Source organism: Neoarius graeffei, chromosome 26 (genome assembly GCF_027579695.1).
Source record: "Neoarius graeffei isolate fNeoGra1 chromosome 26, fNeoGra1.pri, whole genome shotgun sequence".
Taxonomy (NCBI): Eukaryota; Metazoa; Chordata; class Actinopteri; order Siluriformes; family Ariidae; genus Neoarius; species Neoarius graeffei.
Window position 1 is genome coordinate 50,763,152 of NC_083594.1, and position 15,981 is coordinate 50,779,132.

The 15,981-nt window shown below is 43.2% G+C and overlaps 1 protein-coding gene across 3 annotated transcripts in view; it reads right to left on the reverse strand.

Annotated features, from left to right (window-relative positions):
* lrig1 (leucine-rich repeats and immunoglobulin-like domains 1) overlaps nucleotides 1-15,981 on the reverse strand; it is a 74,855-nt gene that overhangs the window by 26,822 nt on the left and 32,052 nt on the right. For all 3 annotated transcript variants that reach the window (XM_060910049.1, XM_060910050.1, XM_060910048.1), the window contains exons 2-3: nucleotides 12,065-12,136; nucleotides 6,423-6,497 (exon numbers count right to left, since the gene is read on the reverse strand). In XM_060910049.1, the coding sequence (XP_060766032.1) occupies nucleotides 6,423-6,497; nucleotides 12,065-12,136 (147 nt within the window). The remainder of the gene's footprint in view (nucleotides 1-6,422; nucleotides 6,498-12,064; nucleotides 12,137-15,981) is intronic.

The window sequence follows — 15,981 nt, forward strand, 5'->3', positions numbered from 1 at the left end:
ATTATTGTTTAATTTAGTCTTCAGGAGAGACTGCCTGCACACAGTACTAGTATTAATAGTTTTTTTTTTCTTACATGAAAGCTGAGGCATTTATATTATATTTTAAGGTAACTTCATGTTGTGCTGTGAGGTTCTCTGCACTTTAACTTTTGAACCAACAGGAGCATTTGGATAAGTAAAGCCTATTTTTCTGCATTTTTGTAGTCCTGGTAATCTTTAATATTGGTAAAGTTGTTTATAGGACCATTCCTCAGTGTCTTTGTTTTTTTTAATCAATAGTTTTTCAGTAATAACTTAATATTTAACATATCACTCAATTTTAATCACAAAAAGAGAAAATCGCAACGATTTCTCGCAACTTTCACTTCCTCCCGCAATGTAATCGCAGCAAAAACCTAAAAAACACCGCAACTTTCATCGCAATTTTTTGGAAAACCCCCCGCAACAGACATTTTAGCCCACAACAATCACAAAAAAGGCCCGCGGAATCCTGGGGGGACTGGATAATAAATGAAACAAAGTCAGTATTTGGTGTAAGACGACCCTTCGCTTTCAAATAAATAAATAAATAGTCGTCTGAGGTCCAGTGAGTGCAGTTTTATGCGGAAATGAGCTGTAGGTTTTACTGAGCATCTTCCAGAACCAGCCACAGTTCTTCTGGACACTTTGACTGTCAGACTTTTGCACCAAAACCCAGCAGCCTTTATTATGTTTTCTTTTTTTTAATCTGAAAAATGCTCTCTTATGGAATATGCTGCTCAGAGACGAACATTTTTTATTTTTTCCTGTAACATTTCATTTTGTTCCGGAAAGCGAACGTTTGGACTCAAATGTTCTTGTACCGACTCGATAACGCAGAAGTCCCTGGCTTTCAGAGGACGCCATCTTGCTCGTCCAGTCTCTCTCACACACTCCTGAGCCTTAAAACTTAATAACGAGTTCATTTAAGATGAGAAACGGAAGCTGCATGTTCCATATATTCAGTCTATTCTCCAAAATCCGTGTGTCTGTCCAACAGCCCTCCGTCTGATCCAAATGCTAATTGGCTCAAATACGGAAGGACGTTGCTAATAAGAACTGACGGCTATTACGGCTCAAGTTAATGATAAGTTATTGCTACTCCGGTCTATTTATCCCGAGACCGTTTGAGGTCTTTCCCACGAAGGTGCACATCCACAGAGCTGACCGTTTTAAACCAGAGGACTGAAGACGAGCGACAGGGAGCGAATGAGACCGAAAAAGACAGCATTCCTTCCAGCGCCGCACCTGAATAAACAGAAAGCGAGGGGGAGAGGAGGACGGCGCGATGGTGAGGGATGAGCGCGGGGGCGTTCCTGTTGCTCCGAGAGCTCTGAGGCTGCGCTGAACAGCAGGTTAAACAGCTGCTGACCCGCACGGAGATCAAAAACAAAAACAAAGCACCAACCCAGCGCGGATGTCAGCGAGAGGGCGTGGCCTGCTCCGAAATCAAACTCTCACAGCAGCAGCAAGAAAATGTGCAGTTAAGATGACCGGATGGCTGTGAATTCAAATCCCTCGCTCACCATCTTACCATCTCTCTTTTTCCATCCGCCTCTTCGTGTGCGTCTGATGACATCACACTGACCCCTACCGCCCCCTCCTCTGATTCATTTTACAGTAAGCCGTTTGACAGACAGCTCCAGCTGCCGCCCTTCTCCTGCTTTTCAGCTGTGCTGTTCAGTAAAGATAGACTTCTACCCAGCATGCAACAGCACTCCACGCCACGGCAACAGGCCGAGACCCAGGCCGAAAAAAGCAGCCTGGGGGACTCGTGCTGCAAACTCGCAACGCGACCCACGCAACCTGTAACACAACCCAATGTCAAACTGATGCATTTCGAGCTCATCCACGCTGTCAGCAAATCACCGCGAGTAGGTCTGGGACCTTTTTTTGTTTTATTTATTTATTTTTTTGGAAAGAGAATGATGAATAAATGTAAATCAATAAGGTTACACCATGACTGCATAGCCGAGAGCAATCAGGACAGGGATCACTTGACTGCTCAAATGGATGACACATTGGCAGTGGAGATATATTACAGAGAGAGGGAATGTGATACAGGGACGAGTGGCGCATACACACACCCCATATGGAACGAGAGATACACGAGGACATTAACTTCGGTGCCGCATACACACAACCTCTATAGACGAGTGTTTACGGATTTGCCAAACGGACAAAATCAGGTCTTGCTAATTTGATATAGATAACATCATGATTACGAACTGGGCGTTCAAAATATCGAACGAGCAATTACATGGAATCACGAACTCTCATTCTATACGTGACTCCTGCCACGTACAGTATTGAAAATACACAGGCCATGTCTGCCGTATGGAAAACGATGCTCTGCAGAAGCAAGTCCTGTTTGATAAAAGAGCGTCGAACAAAACATGGACAAACGTTGAGAAGCTGCTGGGTATGGACTACCATCAGGCAAGAAGGAAAACGATGAATAACAAGGACTTTACGCATCTGCTGGAACAGCGCTTCCCTGAGCAGATGCACCCCAAGGCCGAGTGCAGGCCCCGAAGGAAAAAATGATGAAGGAATGAATACAACCCCGATTCCAAAAAAGTTGGGACAAAGTACAAATTGTAAATAAAAACGGAATGCAATAATTTACAAATCTCAAAAACTGATATTGTATTCACAATAGAGCATAGACAACATATCAAATGTCGAAAGTGAGACATTTTGAAATTTCATGCCAAATATTGGCTCATTTGAAATTTCATGACAGCAACACATCTCAAAAAAGTTGGGACAGGGGCAATAAGAGGCTGGAAAAGTTAAAGGTACAAAAAAGGAACAGCTGGAGGACCAAATTGCAACTCATTAGGTCAGTTGGCAATAGGTCATTAACATGACTGGGTATAAAAAGAGCATCTTGGAGTGGCAGCGGCTCTCAGAAGTAAAGATGGGAAGAGGATCACCAATCCCCCTAATTCTGCACCGACAAATAGTGGAGCAATATCAGAAAGGAGTTCGACAGTGTAAAATTGCAAAGAGTTTGAACATATCATCATCTACAGTGCATAATATCATCAAAAGATTCAGAGAATCTGGAAGAATCTCTGTGCGTAAGGGTCAAGGCCGGAAAACCATACTGGGCGCCCGTGATCTTCGGGCCCTTAGACAGCACTGCATCACATACAGGCATGCTTCTGTATTGGAAATCACAAAATGGGCTCAGGAATATTTCCAGAGAACATTAGCTGTGAACACAATTCACCGTGCCATCTACCGTCGCCAGCTAAAACTCTATAGTTCAAAGAAGAAGCCGTATCTAAACACGATCCAGAAGCGCAGACGTCTTCTCTGGGCCAAGGCTCATTTAAAATGGACTGTGGCAAAGTGGAAAACTGTTCTGTGGTCAGACAAATCAAAATTTGAAGTTCTTTATGGAAATCAGGGACGCCGTGTCATTTGGACTAAAGAGGAGAAGGACGATCCGAGTTGTTATCGGCGCTCAGTTCAGAAGCCTGCATCTCTGATGGTATGGGGTTGCATTAGTGCGTGTGGCATGGGCAGCTTACACATCTGGAAAGACACCATCAATGCTGAAAGGTATATCCAGGTTCTAGAGCAACATATGCTCCCATCCAGACGACGTCTCTTTCAGGGAAGACCTTGCATTTTCCAACATGACAATGCCAAACCACATACTGCATCAATTACAGCATCATGGCTGCGTAGAAGAAGGGTCCGGGTACTGAACTGGCCAGCCTGCAGTCCAGATCTTTCACCCATAGAAAACATTTGGCGCATCATAAAACGGAAGATACGGCAAAAAAGACCTAAGACAGTTGAGCAACTAGAATCCTACATTAGACAAGAATGGGTTAACATTCCTATCGCTAAACTTGAGCAACTTGTCTCCTCAGTCCCCAGACGTTTACAGACTGTTGTAAAGAGAAAAGGGGATGTCTCACAGTGGGAAACATGGCCTTGTCCCAACTTTGAGATGTGTTGTTGTCATGAAATTTAAAATCACCTAATTTTTCTCTTTAAATGATACATTTTCTCAGTTTAAACATTTGATATGTCATCTATGTTCTATTCTGAATAAAATATGGAATTGTGAAACTTCCACATCATTGCATTCTGTTTTTATTTACAATTTGTACTTTGTCCCAACTTTTTTGGAATCGGGGTTGTAAAACATCAGGTCATGCTGTTATTGGAAATTATTATACATCCAGGACACTTTTTCGATGGAATAAAAGCATGTGTTCTATTCCCTTCCAGCAAGTTCCATTCATTTGGTTTGATAGCATGCGATCTTGTTCGCATATCGCTTCTCCTATGTGTATTACGTCACTCGATCCAATGGAGAGCGAGCGTTGGATACGGTTTACGATATTGCATGGTTGTCAAGACAACATGACGTCACACGTCGGAGACGTAAAACTTCCGCGCTAGCGAGCGGCTGTGACAGTTGGTAAACAAACATGGCCGCCAGGTTTGCTTCGTTAAATACGGAAGATTTTGAGAGAACTTTGAAAGAGAAAGACGCGTTGAACACCCGAAAGGAATGTGTATGTATTATAATAATAATGGCTGACTTTTTTCTGTGGTATATCATATATATATTCCATTCAGCTACTCGTCTTCGAGTTGATCAATATCATGCTAGCTGAATGGAATATATTTTATATACCATGGAAAAACCCCAGCCAATATTATTTAAATAATCAATAATCAGGTGGTGTGATGACGCAGAGTTCCTGTTCCCACTCTGACGTTGATTAGTTTCCTGTTTCGAGGGATTGTTTTATTCCTCTTATACTGCAACGTTTACAATTACAATTTTTAACTGTCTGAATTTTTATCCATTTGCAGTTACACTACCGTTCAAAAGTTTGGGGTCACCCAGACAATTTTGTCTTTTCCATGAAAAGTCACACTTTTATTTACCACCATAAGTTGTAAAATGTACAGAAGCCGCGAGAGGCCCTTCATATAATCTTTTTTTATTCACCTTGTTATCCCGAGATAACGACATAATTAATTCAGGATCTCGAGAAAACAAAATTATTTCATGATCTCAGCTGGATCACTGTATCTCCGTCGGTAGAGACGAAGCCGGGCCAGTCTTCTGCGGAGGTGCCGCGGACTAATTTTGAAATTATCCCTTATTAAAAGACTTAATGCAATCTCTCCCTGTGTCAACCCCTGATCAAAATATTGCCTTATTAGGTGATCGATTATTCCAGACATTCTAATGACCAAAGTTGCGTCTATACAGAATGAGAAATAGCCCCAAAGTCAGCATATCACAAGTCTCTTGGCGCACCTGAATGAACCATTTCTCAGCTGTTTACTCAAAATCACGGAATAACGGTTTTGTTTTCTCGAGATCTCGAATTAGTTGTGTTGTTTTCTCGAGATCCTGAATTAATTATGTCGTTATCTCGGGATAACAAGGTGAATAAAAAAAGATTATATGAAGGGCCTCTCTCGGCTTCCGTAAAAATGAATAGAAAATATAGTCGAGACATTTTTCTGGCCATTTTGAGCATTTAATCGACCCCACAAATGTGATGCTCCAGAAACTCAATCTGCTCAAAGGAAGGTCAGTTTTATAGCTTCTCTAAAGAGCTCAACTGTTTTCAGCTGTGCTAACATGATTGTACAAGGGTTTTCTAATCATCCATTAGCCTTCTGAGGCAGTGAGCAAACACATTGTACCATTAGAACACTGGAGTGAGAGTTGCTGGAAATGGGCCTCTATACACCTATGGAGATATTGCACCAAAAACCAGACATTTGCAGCTAGAATAGTCATTTACCACATTAGCAATGTATAGAGTGGATTTCTGATTAGTTTAAAGTGATGTTTGTTGAAAAGAACAGCGCTTTTCTTTCAAAAATAAGGACATTTCAGAGTGACCCCAAACTTTTGAACGGTAGTGTACATTTCACGTTCGTAAGTTCCTGTTGTTATGTTCCATCGCTCGCCTCTTTGTTTTCTTCCGGAAGCTCATAAAAAAATTTGCAGCTAGTCATCTTACCTCTGACTGGGACAAAGCACTTAGACTGGAGACTCCTTCCATCAACATGATAGAAAACTTCCATATCGGCGATTTTACACGTTTCTAAATCTAAATCCGTTTATGTATCTTGTCCTCGTCCAAGTTGTTACGAAAGGACCAGGCTACTTTTTTCTCAGTGCAAAAAAAACAAAATCTTTGGAGACGTACTGTACTGTCCGCAGATGTCCAGTAATACGGTTTTATCGACACGCCACACAGCGTGCTGTTCCTGCGTTTATATTAAGTTGCACCTCATCGATATCTTGTACGCTGTGTATCTTTTCTATAAAGGACAGATCTTTAAGAGTGGCTCGAAGCTTGAGCTTCAGTGTGCGAGAACACAGCTCGGAGGTGTTCACTTACAGATGGAGAGTGACGATGGCTGGCGAGGCGCTGCCAAACTCGGGGATTGATGTCAGCTCATTGTGGTCCAGTCTCCTGAGGGTCAAACACAAGAAGACGGTTTAATTACACGTCGAAACGAAGGCCAAGGTAGTTCATCAGAGGCATACAGAGAGAAGAAATCAATGTGTAGCTCGGTGTATGATTGGTTATAAACAGGAGGCAAAAAGGGAAATAGTTCGCAGCGTACACATGAGTAAGAATTGTGAGAAACGTCCTGAAGATAGAGAGCGAGAAAGAGTGAAGCGCTCTGGCCGGTGGCCAGCTGCAGCCCCTCTCCGTATAAAATATTTACAGAGCAGGTTAGCGAGTGGTGTCGGGTGATGATGGAAGGTCCTTATTATAGCAAACCTCCTCTTCATTCCCAATTCCCCCCGCTTTGAGAACAATAGCCTCCGACAAAAAGCCTTAAGTGCCCAATAAAGCTGACTGACAGTTGGGCTATGAAATCATTAACTACTGCGCTGGAAGTGACACACGCGATTAAACTCATTACTGCGAGTGTCCACACGCCATCGCTGACGTCCCACGCGCTAAATCAGTCGGATATTTTTTTTATTTTTTGGATTAAAATTTTTATTTACAGCCAACATGGACGGCCTCCTCCTGTCTGTCAGTCACAGCGAGCCGATCGTTTCAGCTCATGTATGCAGAAGACGGTAGATAGCGCTTTCCTCGGAGTGCCTCCGAAAAAGCACATGATAATTTTTAACCGACAGGGTTGGTTGTTATCAAGGAGAGCTGGCTGTTTATGGAATCAATTTTGTGCCAAAATGTTCATACAATACTTTTGAAACATCAAACAAAAACGACAAATCAAAATACACAAAAAAAAAATCAATTTTTTTAGACTGGCAAACAAGTTATTCGTGTAATCGTGCAAAATATCGGTCTATTACTCTTCAGAAACCTTTTATTTTTGTTCCGCGTCTTTCTCGGTTTTGTTTGACGTAATTTATTTTGGTTGCGATTCCAGCTTTCTCGTTTGCGCTCCCTGACTTTTTGCTTGCAGTTTTGGCACAAACTTCCCGTGTGGGTGGGCTGTCCACCCTTACGAAAATCTACCATGGTTTACTATGGTTTTACCATGGTTTTTATGTAGTAACCATGGATCTACTATGGTATCTCATGGTTATTCTAAGTACTATGAACCAACCATAGTATTACTATGGTTCATCCATGGTAGTAACCATGGATCTACTATGGTATTTCATGGTGATTCTATGTACTATGAACCAACCATAGCATTACTGTGGTTTATCCGTAGTACTGCAGTAGCTGTGGTAGCATCATAGTTGTATGTGTAATAGGTCATAGTAACTACGAAATTAGTTTAAAAAGGGATAGTATGATTTTAAAAGGATGCACTAACTGTAGTATTACCATGCTTTCGTCCAACAGTCAATGCTGTAGAGAAGGATCTCGATTAACAGCCCAGATACATTAACATTTACTTAGAACCTAAAAATTTAAGTGAACATTGAGGTAAAATGCACCATGGTTTTCATGGTTACCCAAAAAAACATGAAAACCATGAATAACTATAAACCATGGTAAAACCATGGTTAATTTTCGTAAGGGCAGGAATGCATTCCCATTGGCTAACTTGTGTTTGACTGACAGCTACGCTCAGCCATTCCCTACTCGGATTTTGGCGGACTGTTTGACGAGTGAGCGATCCATTGACGGTAAACAAGGATCGAGTGGACTTCAGTGGCGACTATGATATTGAATTAATTCAACAAAGTGTAAGTGCGGGACAAACGTGTTGTATGTGTTGCAGTAGTGCACATTATGCAGGTGTTTCGTGGCAAGTCAAATGTTAGCCTTCGCTCCACTACCCAATATAATAGCTGTCTTGCTAACGTTAAACACGCCTGCATAATGTGCACTACTGCTGCAACACGTACAACACATTTGTCCCGCACTTACACTTTGTTGAATTAATTCAATATCATAGTCGCCACTGAAGTCCACTCGATCCTTGTTTACCGTCAATGGATCGGTCACTCGCCAAACAGTCCGCCAGAATCCGAGTAGGGAATGGCTGAGCGTAGCTGTCAGTCAAACACAAGTTAGCCAATGGGAATGCATTCCTGGACAGCCCGCCCATACGTGAAGTTTGTGCCAAAACTGCAAGCAAAAAGTCAGGGAGCGCAAACGAGAAAGCTGGAATCGCAACCAAAATAAATTACGTCAAACAAAACTGAGAAAGACGCGGAACAAAAATAAAAGGTTTCTGAAGAGTAACAGACTGATATTTTGCACGATTAAGGCCTCTGCATGCTCTTGCGACAAGGCTTTCGCAGATAGTTGTAATTTATCGTTGAGCGGGGAGTAATAGGCGTGCGCGATGTTATTCACCGCCACAACGCAAGGGGGCGCGAAGTCACGAGGAGTAGTTGGTGGGTGTGGTTAGTGGAGTGTTTATCCTCCGGTTACTTATAATGACTAGAACTGGAGTCGTATAGATGTACGTACTTCCTCACTTCCTCGATCAACCGCTCTTCGTGCTACTCCATCTTCGCTCGTGTTTTTAAAAATGGCGGTCGTGAAAACAAACCAAACCAGGAAAGTAGGGAAGCGGAAGTGCGTGTACAGCGGATGTAGAGTGGACCAATCAGAGCCCTCTTGTCTGCGACGCTGTCTGCGAGGCTTCTGCGGTGGTCACAATTTTTGGGAGGTGCGCGCAGAGCGTCTGCGAAGGTGGGGGGGGCTACGCAGACGCTGTCTGCGACGCTATCTGCGACGCTATCTGCGAGGACTGCGTTGTCAGCATAAATTGGCCTTTATACAAATAATTTGTTTGCCAGTCTAAAAAAATTGCCTTTTTTTTTGTGTATTTTGATTTGTCGTTTTTGTTTGATATTTCAAAAGTATTGTATGAACATTTTGGCACAAAATTGATTCCATAGCTGTCGAGACGAGAGGTTGTTGAGAAAATGCGGGGAAAATTTTATTTCTTCAGATATTATCAATGTCTATTATTATTATTATTATTATTATTATTAATCTAAAACTCACAACCTATCATTATCAAACATAGCATTATTATTCCTAAACTCTTCTACCTTTTACTGTCGTCACGTGATGAATATTTGAATTCGTGTTTAAAAATTCATTCTGCACAGATGTAAACTGTAAAAGTTTAAAAGCGTGTCGGAATCTCTCACACTCTGTTTGGGATATCGCAGATTTGTTTTCGTTATTTGCTCACAGTCACGCCCTGTGTCCGAAATCGCTCGCTCGTTCACTACTCCCTAGATAGGGAATCACTATATCGAGGACTATATAGTGAGCTCACTGATAAAATGAAGAGGAAAAAAACCCGCTTTCGGACACTACGCCGCCGCGCCGTTATTTACGTCATTACTGTCGCACGATTAAAACGTGCCAGATCAGTTGGCTGGTGGGTTTCAAAATAATAAATACAGGCGTGTATTTTTGTGATAAATCCATATTATACTGAGCGCATTTCCGATATCAGTCAATACAAAGTACCTGCAGCTTTCAGTTCTTTTAAATCAAGGCTGAATACTTTTTCTTCTTTGCCGCTGCGTTTTATGAAATCAGAGTTGAGGCTTCTGATTTGATTTCTTTCAGCGCGACCGCAATGCATGATGGGATATATTGCTTTATGATGGTTAGTGACCATCGGTTGTACACTGCTTTTCCTGATGCATTGTGGGATACTTTGAGTGCACTATATAGGGTGTAAATAATTCTCAGTGTACATTCGGACAGCACGACAAAATGGCGAACTCCCTATAATAGTCCACTATACAGGGAGCGATTTCGGACACCGATGGTTTCTTGCTGTTATTTTTATCAGTTTATTTATTTATTTTAGTGACAAATGTATCGAAATTTTTTTTATTGTTTGTTTGTTTTTACGCTAGACGGTAACAAACCACTGGCTTTTTATTCACTCTATCTGCTCACTATACCGGGTACAAATTGGTGTTTTAGGCCCTGTCCACACGGCAACGGATTCAGGTGAATCTGATAAAATTGTTTATCGTTTCGGCCTGGCATCCACGGCACCGGCGTTTTGGGTGCCCCAAAACGAAATCTTTTGAGAACGGGTTCCAGAGTGGAAAAATCTGGCAACGGCGCCGTTGCAAAGTCGTCTGGATGAGTAGAACAGATTTGTTTACGATGACGTCACAACCACATGACTAGAACAAGCAGCACTCTCGCTGTTTTGTATGAACCACTGCATTGCATTCACTTTTGTACACAGCTTTTCTTTTAAATAAACAAGTAACTGAACCATTTCTTGAATTTCTTTCTTTTATTGGATAAGACTGCTTTTCAAAATGTTCACACACAATAAGAAAATTAAAGTTATATAAAACTATGCACACTAATAAAACTAATTTGTACACACAGAAGGCACGATTTCCTCGCATAGTCGCAGCCATCTTCTTCTTGTTGTTGTGTGTTTGTTCCTGTGAGTGCTTCACGCCGGGTAGAAGAAGGGGTTTATGCGCATGCGTCTACTTCTTCTATTGTTCTGGTGTCTCCGATGGGACCGTCTTACAGCGCCCCTAGAGGTGTGGCATGTGTATTGCATCGTTTTCAGCAAGCGTTGCGTTGCCATATGAACCTGATATTTTACTGATCCGTTGCCCATGTGGACGCGATATTTTTTAAAATAAAATCTCGTTGCCGTTGTCGTGTGGATGTCGCCTTAAGGCCTCTGCATGCTCTTGCGACAAGGCTTTCACAGATAGCTTTTCGCAGACAGTTGTAATTTATCGTTGAGCGGGGAGTAATAGGCGTGCGCGATGTTATTCACCGCCACAACGCAAGGGGGCGCGAAGTTGCGAAATCGCTAGGAGTAGTTGGTGGGTGTGGTTAGTGGAGTGTTTATCCTCCGGTTACTTATAATGACTAGAACTGGAGTCGTATAGATGTACGTACTTCCTCACTTCCTCGATCAACCGCTCTTCGTGCTGCTCCATCTTCGCTTGTGTTTTTAAAAATGGCGGTCGTGAAAACAAACCAAACCGGGAAAGTAGGGAAGCGGAAGTGCGTGTACAGCGGATGTAGAGTGGACCAATCAGAGCCCTCTTGTCTGCGGCGCTGTCTGCGAGGCTTTTGCGGTGGTCACAATTTTTGGGAGGTGCGCGCAGAGCATCTGCGAAGGTGGGGGGGGCTACGCAGACGCTGTCTGCGACACCATCTGCGAGGACTGCGTTGTCAGCATAAATTGGCCTTCAGTCTCTGTACAGTGTATCCAGGAGCCACGATTTCAGATTCAGCCACAAAGAACCACTTTTCGGACACAATACTTGTTAAACAACAATGTGAAAATAAATTTAGCGATAAATTTAACAAATTTTTTTCAACATTTCATTTGCTCATCCAGTGGTTTAAAAAAAAAAAGGCATTTCTCTGTGGATTTTAGTTCCTTTAGTGCCTTCGAAACACTCCGAAATGGGTAGCTATTAGGCTTTTATACTGATCCGAGATCAGCCATCAGAACTCTGATAGATACGCTAACGGAAATGACTCAGTCAATTTCATGCTGGAGTTGGACAGATCTTGGTCTCGATGTGATGTTCCATGGTTCAATAGAGAGACAGATTTCTACTCACACTTCTTTAAGGTTGGGCAGATTGGAGAGGATGTCCGTATCGACTGCTGTCAGCATGTTGTGGCTCAGGTTTCTGAAACAGAGAGGAAAAACAAAAAAAGCAATTCCGATCAATCCCGAGTACCAACGTAACTTCTCTCCTGAGTAATTTCTGATCGCTTCTCCTCCATCAACAGCTTTTAAAAGTCAGTGAGATGCACAATCGCAATCACAAACACAGCACCAGTGACTAAACGCACCATACGGGCGCTTCACAATCATTCAGCTCATGGCATCCGTTTGCAGACGATTAATATTCGACGCCTTGACTTTTTTCTCGAGCTCTGGTCTGGAAAAATCAGCAGAGGAGTTTGGCAGTGGCCTGAGCTTCCAGCTATTCCTGCTGAAACTTCGAGACTGATTACGGCGCGACTCCAGGACTCCCATTAACTACTGCAGAATTACGTACAGACTTGGTGCCAGATGCACAAAACTAGAGTTAAAGAGTTCAAACTGTTGGTGCAAGATAACCAGTAACAAAGATTAACAACATTATCCATACAAAAACAGGTCATTTAGCGTGATTCTAGTCGAGCCGAACATTTTTACACGCAAAATCTTTTTAAACGCACCTTTACAGAGACACTTATTGGATTCGATCAAATCTGCAAGCTCTCTGCTGAAGCCAATTTCTGATGGATGAGCTGCTTAGCAAGAGCTAGCACTGTCGCAGGACAGTCATGCGAGTACATCAGAAGTACATCCCGTGGAAACTGTCGACTTTTCTCAACGTCTCATCTCCCATCTCATTATCTCTAGCCGCTTTATCCTGTTCTACAGGGTCGCAGGCGAGCTGGATCCTATCCCAGCTGACTATGGGCGAAAGGCGGGGTACACCCTGGACAAGTCGCCAGGTCATCACAGGGCTGACACATAGACACAGACAACCATTCACACTCACATTCACACCTACGCTCAATTTAGAGTCACCAGTTAACCTAACCTGCATGTCTTTGGACTGTGGGGGAAACCGGAGCACCCGGAGGAAACCCACGCGGACACGGGGAGAACATGCAAACTCCGCACAGAAAGGCCCTCGCCGGCCATGGGGCTCGAACCCAGGACCTTCTTGCTGTGAGGCGACAGCGCTAACCACTACACCACCGTGCCACCCATTTTGTAGTCATTTTCATAATTTAAATTAAAAAAGGTAAGGACACCTTTGAAAAAGTAAGGAGGCTTCACCCTTACATTTATCATACTTCCAAGTCCATAAAATTAGACTCATGTGTTCCAGATTACAGGACGGAGGTGTCATGGTTAGCACTGTCGCCTCACAGCAAGAAGGTCCGGGTTTGAGCCCCGTGGCCGGCGAGGGCCTTTCTGTGTGGAGTTTGCATGTTCTCCCCGTGTCCGTGTGGGTTTCCTCCGGGTGCTCCGGTTTCCCCCACAGTCCAAAGACATGCAGGTTAGGTTAACTGGTGACTCTAAATTGACCGTAGGTGTGAATGTGAGTGTGAATGGTTGTCTGTGTCTATGTGTCAGCCCTGTGATGACCTGGCGACTTGTCCAGGGTGTACCCCGCCTTTCGCCCGTAGTCAGCTGGGATAGGCTCCAGCTTGCCTGCGACCCTGCACAGAATAAACTATTATGGATAATGGATGGATGGATGGATGGATGTTCCAGATTAGGTGCCACTGATTAGAACCTCCTGCAGGTAGAGGTACAAGTGGAACCCATCTTATTTCAACCTGGCATCTAGGATCTGGTGTCCTCTTTGCGACTGAAGGGTGTGGCGTCATCATGCCAAGATCTAAAGAGCTCTCTGAGGACTTCAGAAATAAGGTTGTGGATGCCTATGAATCTGGTAAGGGATTGAAAAAAAAAAAAAAGATCTAAATCATTCCACTGGAATCTACAAGTAGCGTGGATTTCCAACAGCTGTCAGTTTGTCCAGGACTGGCCTCCCCAGCAAATTCAGCCAATGAGCAGGATGTTTGATGCTAAAAGAAGTATTGAAGATCTCCGAAATTTCAATCACTGGATCTGCAGGTAATTCGTGCAACTGCTGGTGTGAAAGAGCAAACAACTACAATCAGAAAGAGATCGGACAGATTTGACCTGCATGGGAGGCATGCCAGGAAGAAGCCATTGCTGTCCAAAAGGAACGTTAAAGCAAGACTACAGTTTGTCAATGAACATGTAGGACCAAAAGGACAGATGAATCAAAGGTTGAGTTGTTTGGCAACACTAAGAGTACACATGTGGTGCAGACCAAAGACTGCTTTTCAGGAAAAGAACCTCATACCAACTGTGAAGCATGGTGGTGGAAATGTTATGATTTGGGGTTGCGTCGCTGCCTCAGGGACTGGGAAACTTGCATTCATTGAGTCAACAATGAATTCTGAATCATATCAAAGAGTGCTCCAAGATAATGTGAGGCTGTCTGTTCAAAAGTTGAAGCTGAACCTTGAGGTGGACCTTTCAACAAGATCATGATCCTCAGCACCCTCGCAAATCCACCAAGGAACGGCTCAAAACGAAGAAGCGGACGGTTATGGAACGGCCTTTTTCATCAGGGCCCAGATTTGAACCCAGTTGAAATGTGGGGGGATTTGAAAAGGGCAGAACATGCAAGAAAACCCTCAAACATGGAAGGAATTTTGTGCGGAAGAGCAGTCAAAACATTTCAGCAAGCCGATCTCAGAGACTGGTGGACAATTGTACAAAACGACTACAAGTTATTTCTGTTACCGTACTAGCTTCTGAAGCCAAGGGTGCACTTACTTTCTCCACAGACGAAGATCACATGCAGGGATGAGAATGAAAAATATTTAAAAAGTCTGAAAAAACCAGGGCGGGGCCCATGGCCCAGGGGGGTGGGGCCCAGGGGGCGGGGCCCAGGGGCTAATGATTTTTGGCTATTTTTTATTTATTTTTTTTAAACCCCAAAACCATTAATTTTATCAGCAAAAAGTTGCAATCTCATCTCATCTCATTATCTGTAGCCGCTTTATCCTGTTCTACAGGGTCGCAGGCAAGCTGGAGCCTATCCCAACTGACTACGGGCGAAAGGCGGGGTACACCCTGGACAAGTCGCCAGGTCATCACAGGGCTGACACATAGACACAGACAACCATTCACACTCACATTCACACCTACGCTCAATTTAGAGTCACCAGTTAACCTAACCTGCATGTCTTTGGACTGTGGGGGAAACCGGAGCACCTGGAGGAAACCCACGCGGACACGGGGAGAACATGCAAACTCCACACAGAAAGGCCCTCGCCGGCCCCGGGGCTCGAACCCAGGACCTTCTTGCTGTGAGGCGACAGCGCTAACCACTACACCACCGTGCCGCCCAAAGTTGCAATGTATTTGGAAATAAATTCCCCTTCTTGGCGGACTACCAGGTGAAAATGATTAATATGGTACAAGAGACTTGTTTTTAATCAATTCACATTTGATGATTTCAAAAAATCAATGCACCTTTTAATATAAACGAGCTCTACAGTATTATATTTCTGCATTTTTGCTATTCATGTCTTTGAATACTCTAATCCTTTACAATGAAGTGCAAACCAGAAAAAAGTTCTGTCATATAATTCTCTGAAGCTTTCTTCTGATGTTATCATGGTAGCAGGAGGTCTCGCATATTAAGCAGGCAACATTCAACATCACTCATCACTTCCCTTTCAACTGTTGTGTGGACTAACGAGGTTTTATCTGGACAGGATGTTGTGGAATGTAATGCATATACCATACGGTCAATTTGAAGATCGAGATGGTGATTTTGAGTTAAAGAACAGGCATGTACAATGGGCATTACATATTGGAAAAAAATTTTTTTAAATCAAAAACTTTAAGTTCATCTCGGCCTAAAAAAAAATGTGGGCAGACGCTCCCGCGCAGCACATCCCAGCAATCCCCCCCCATGAA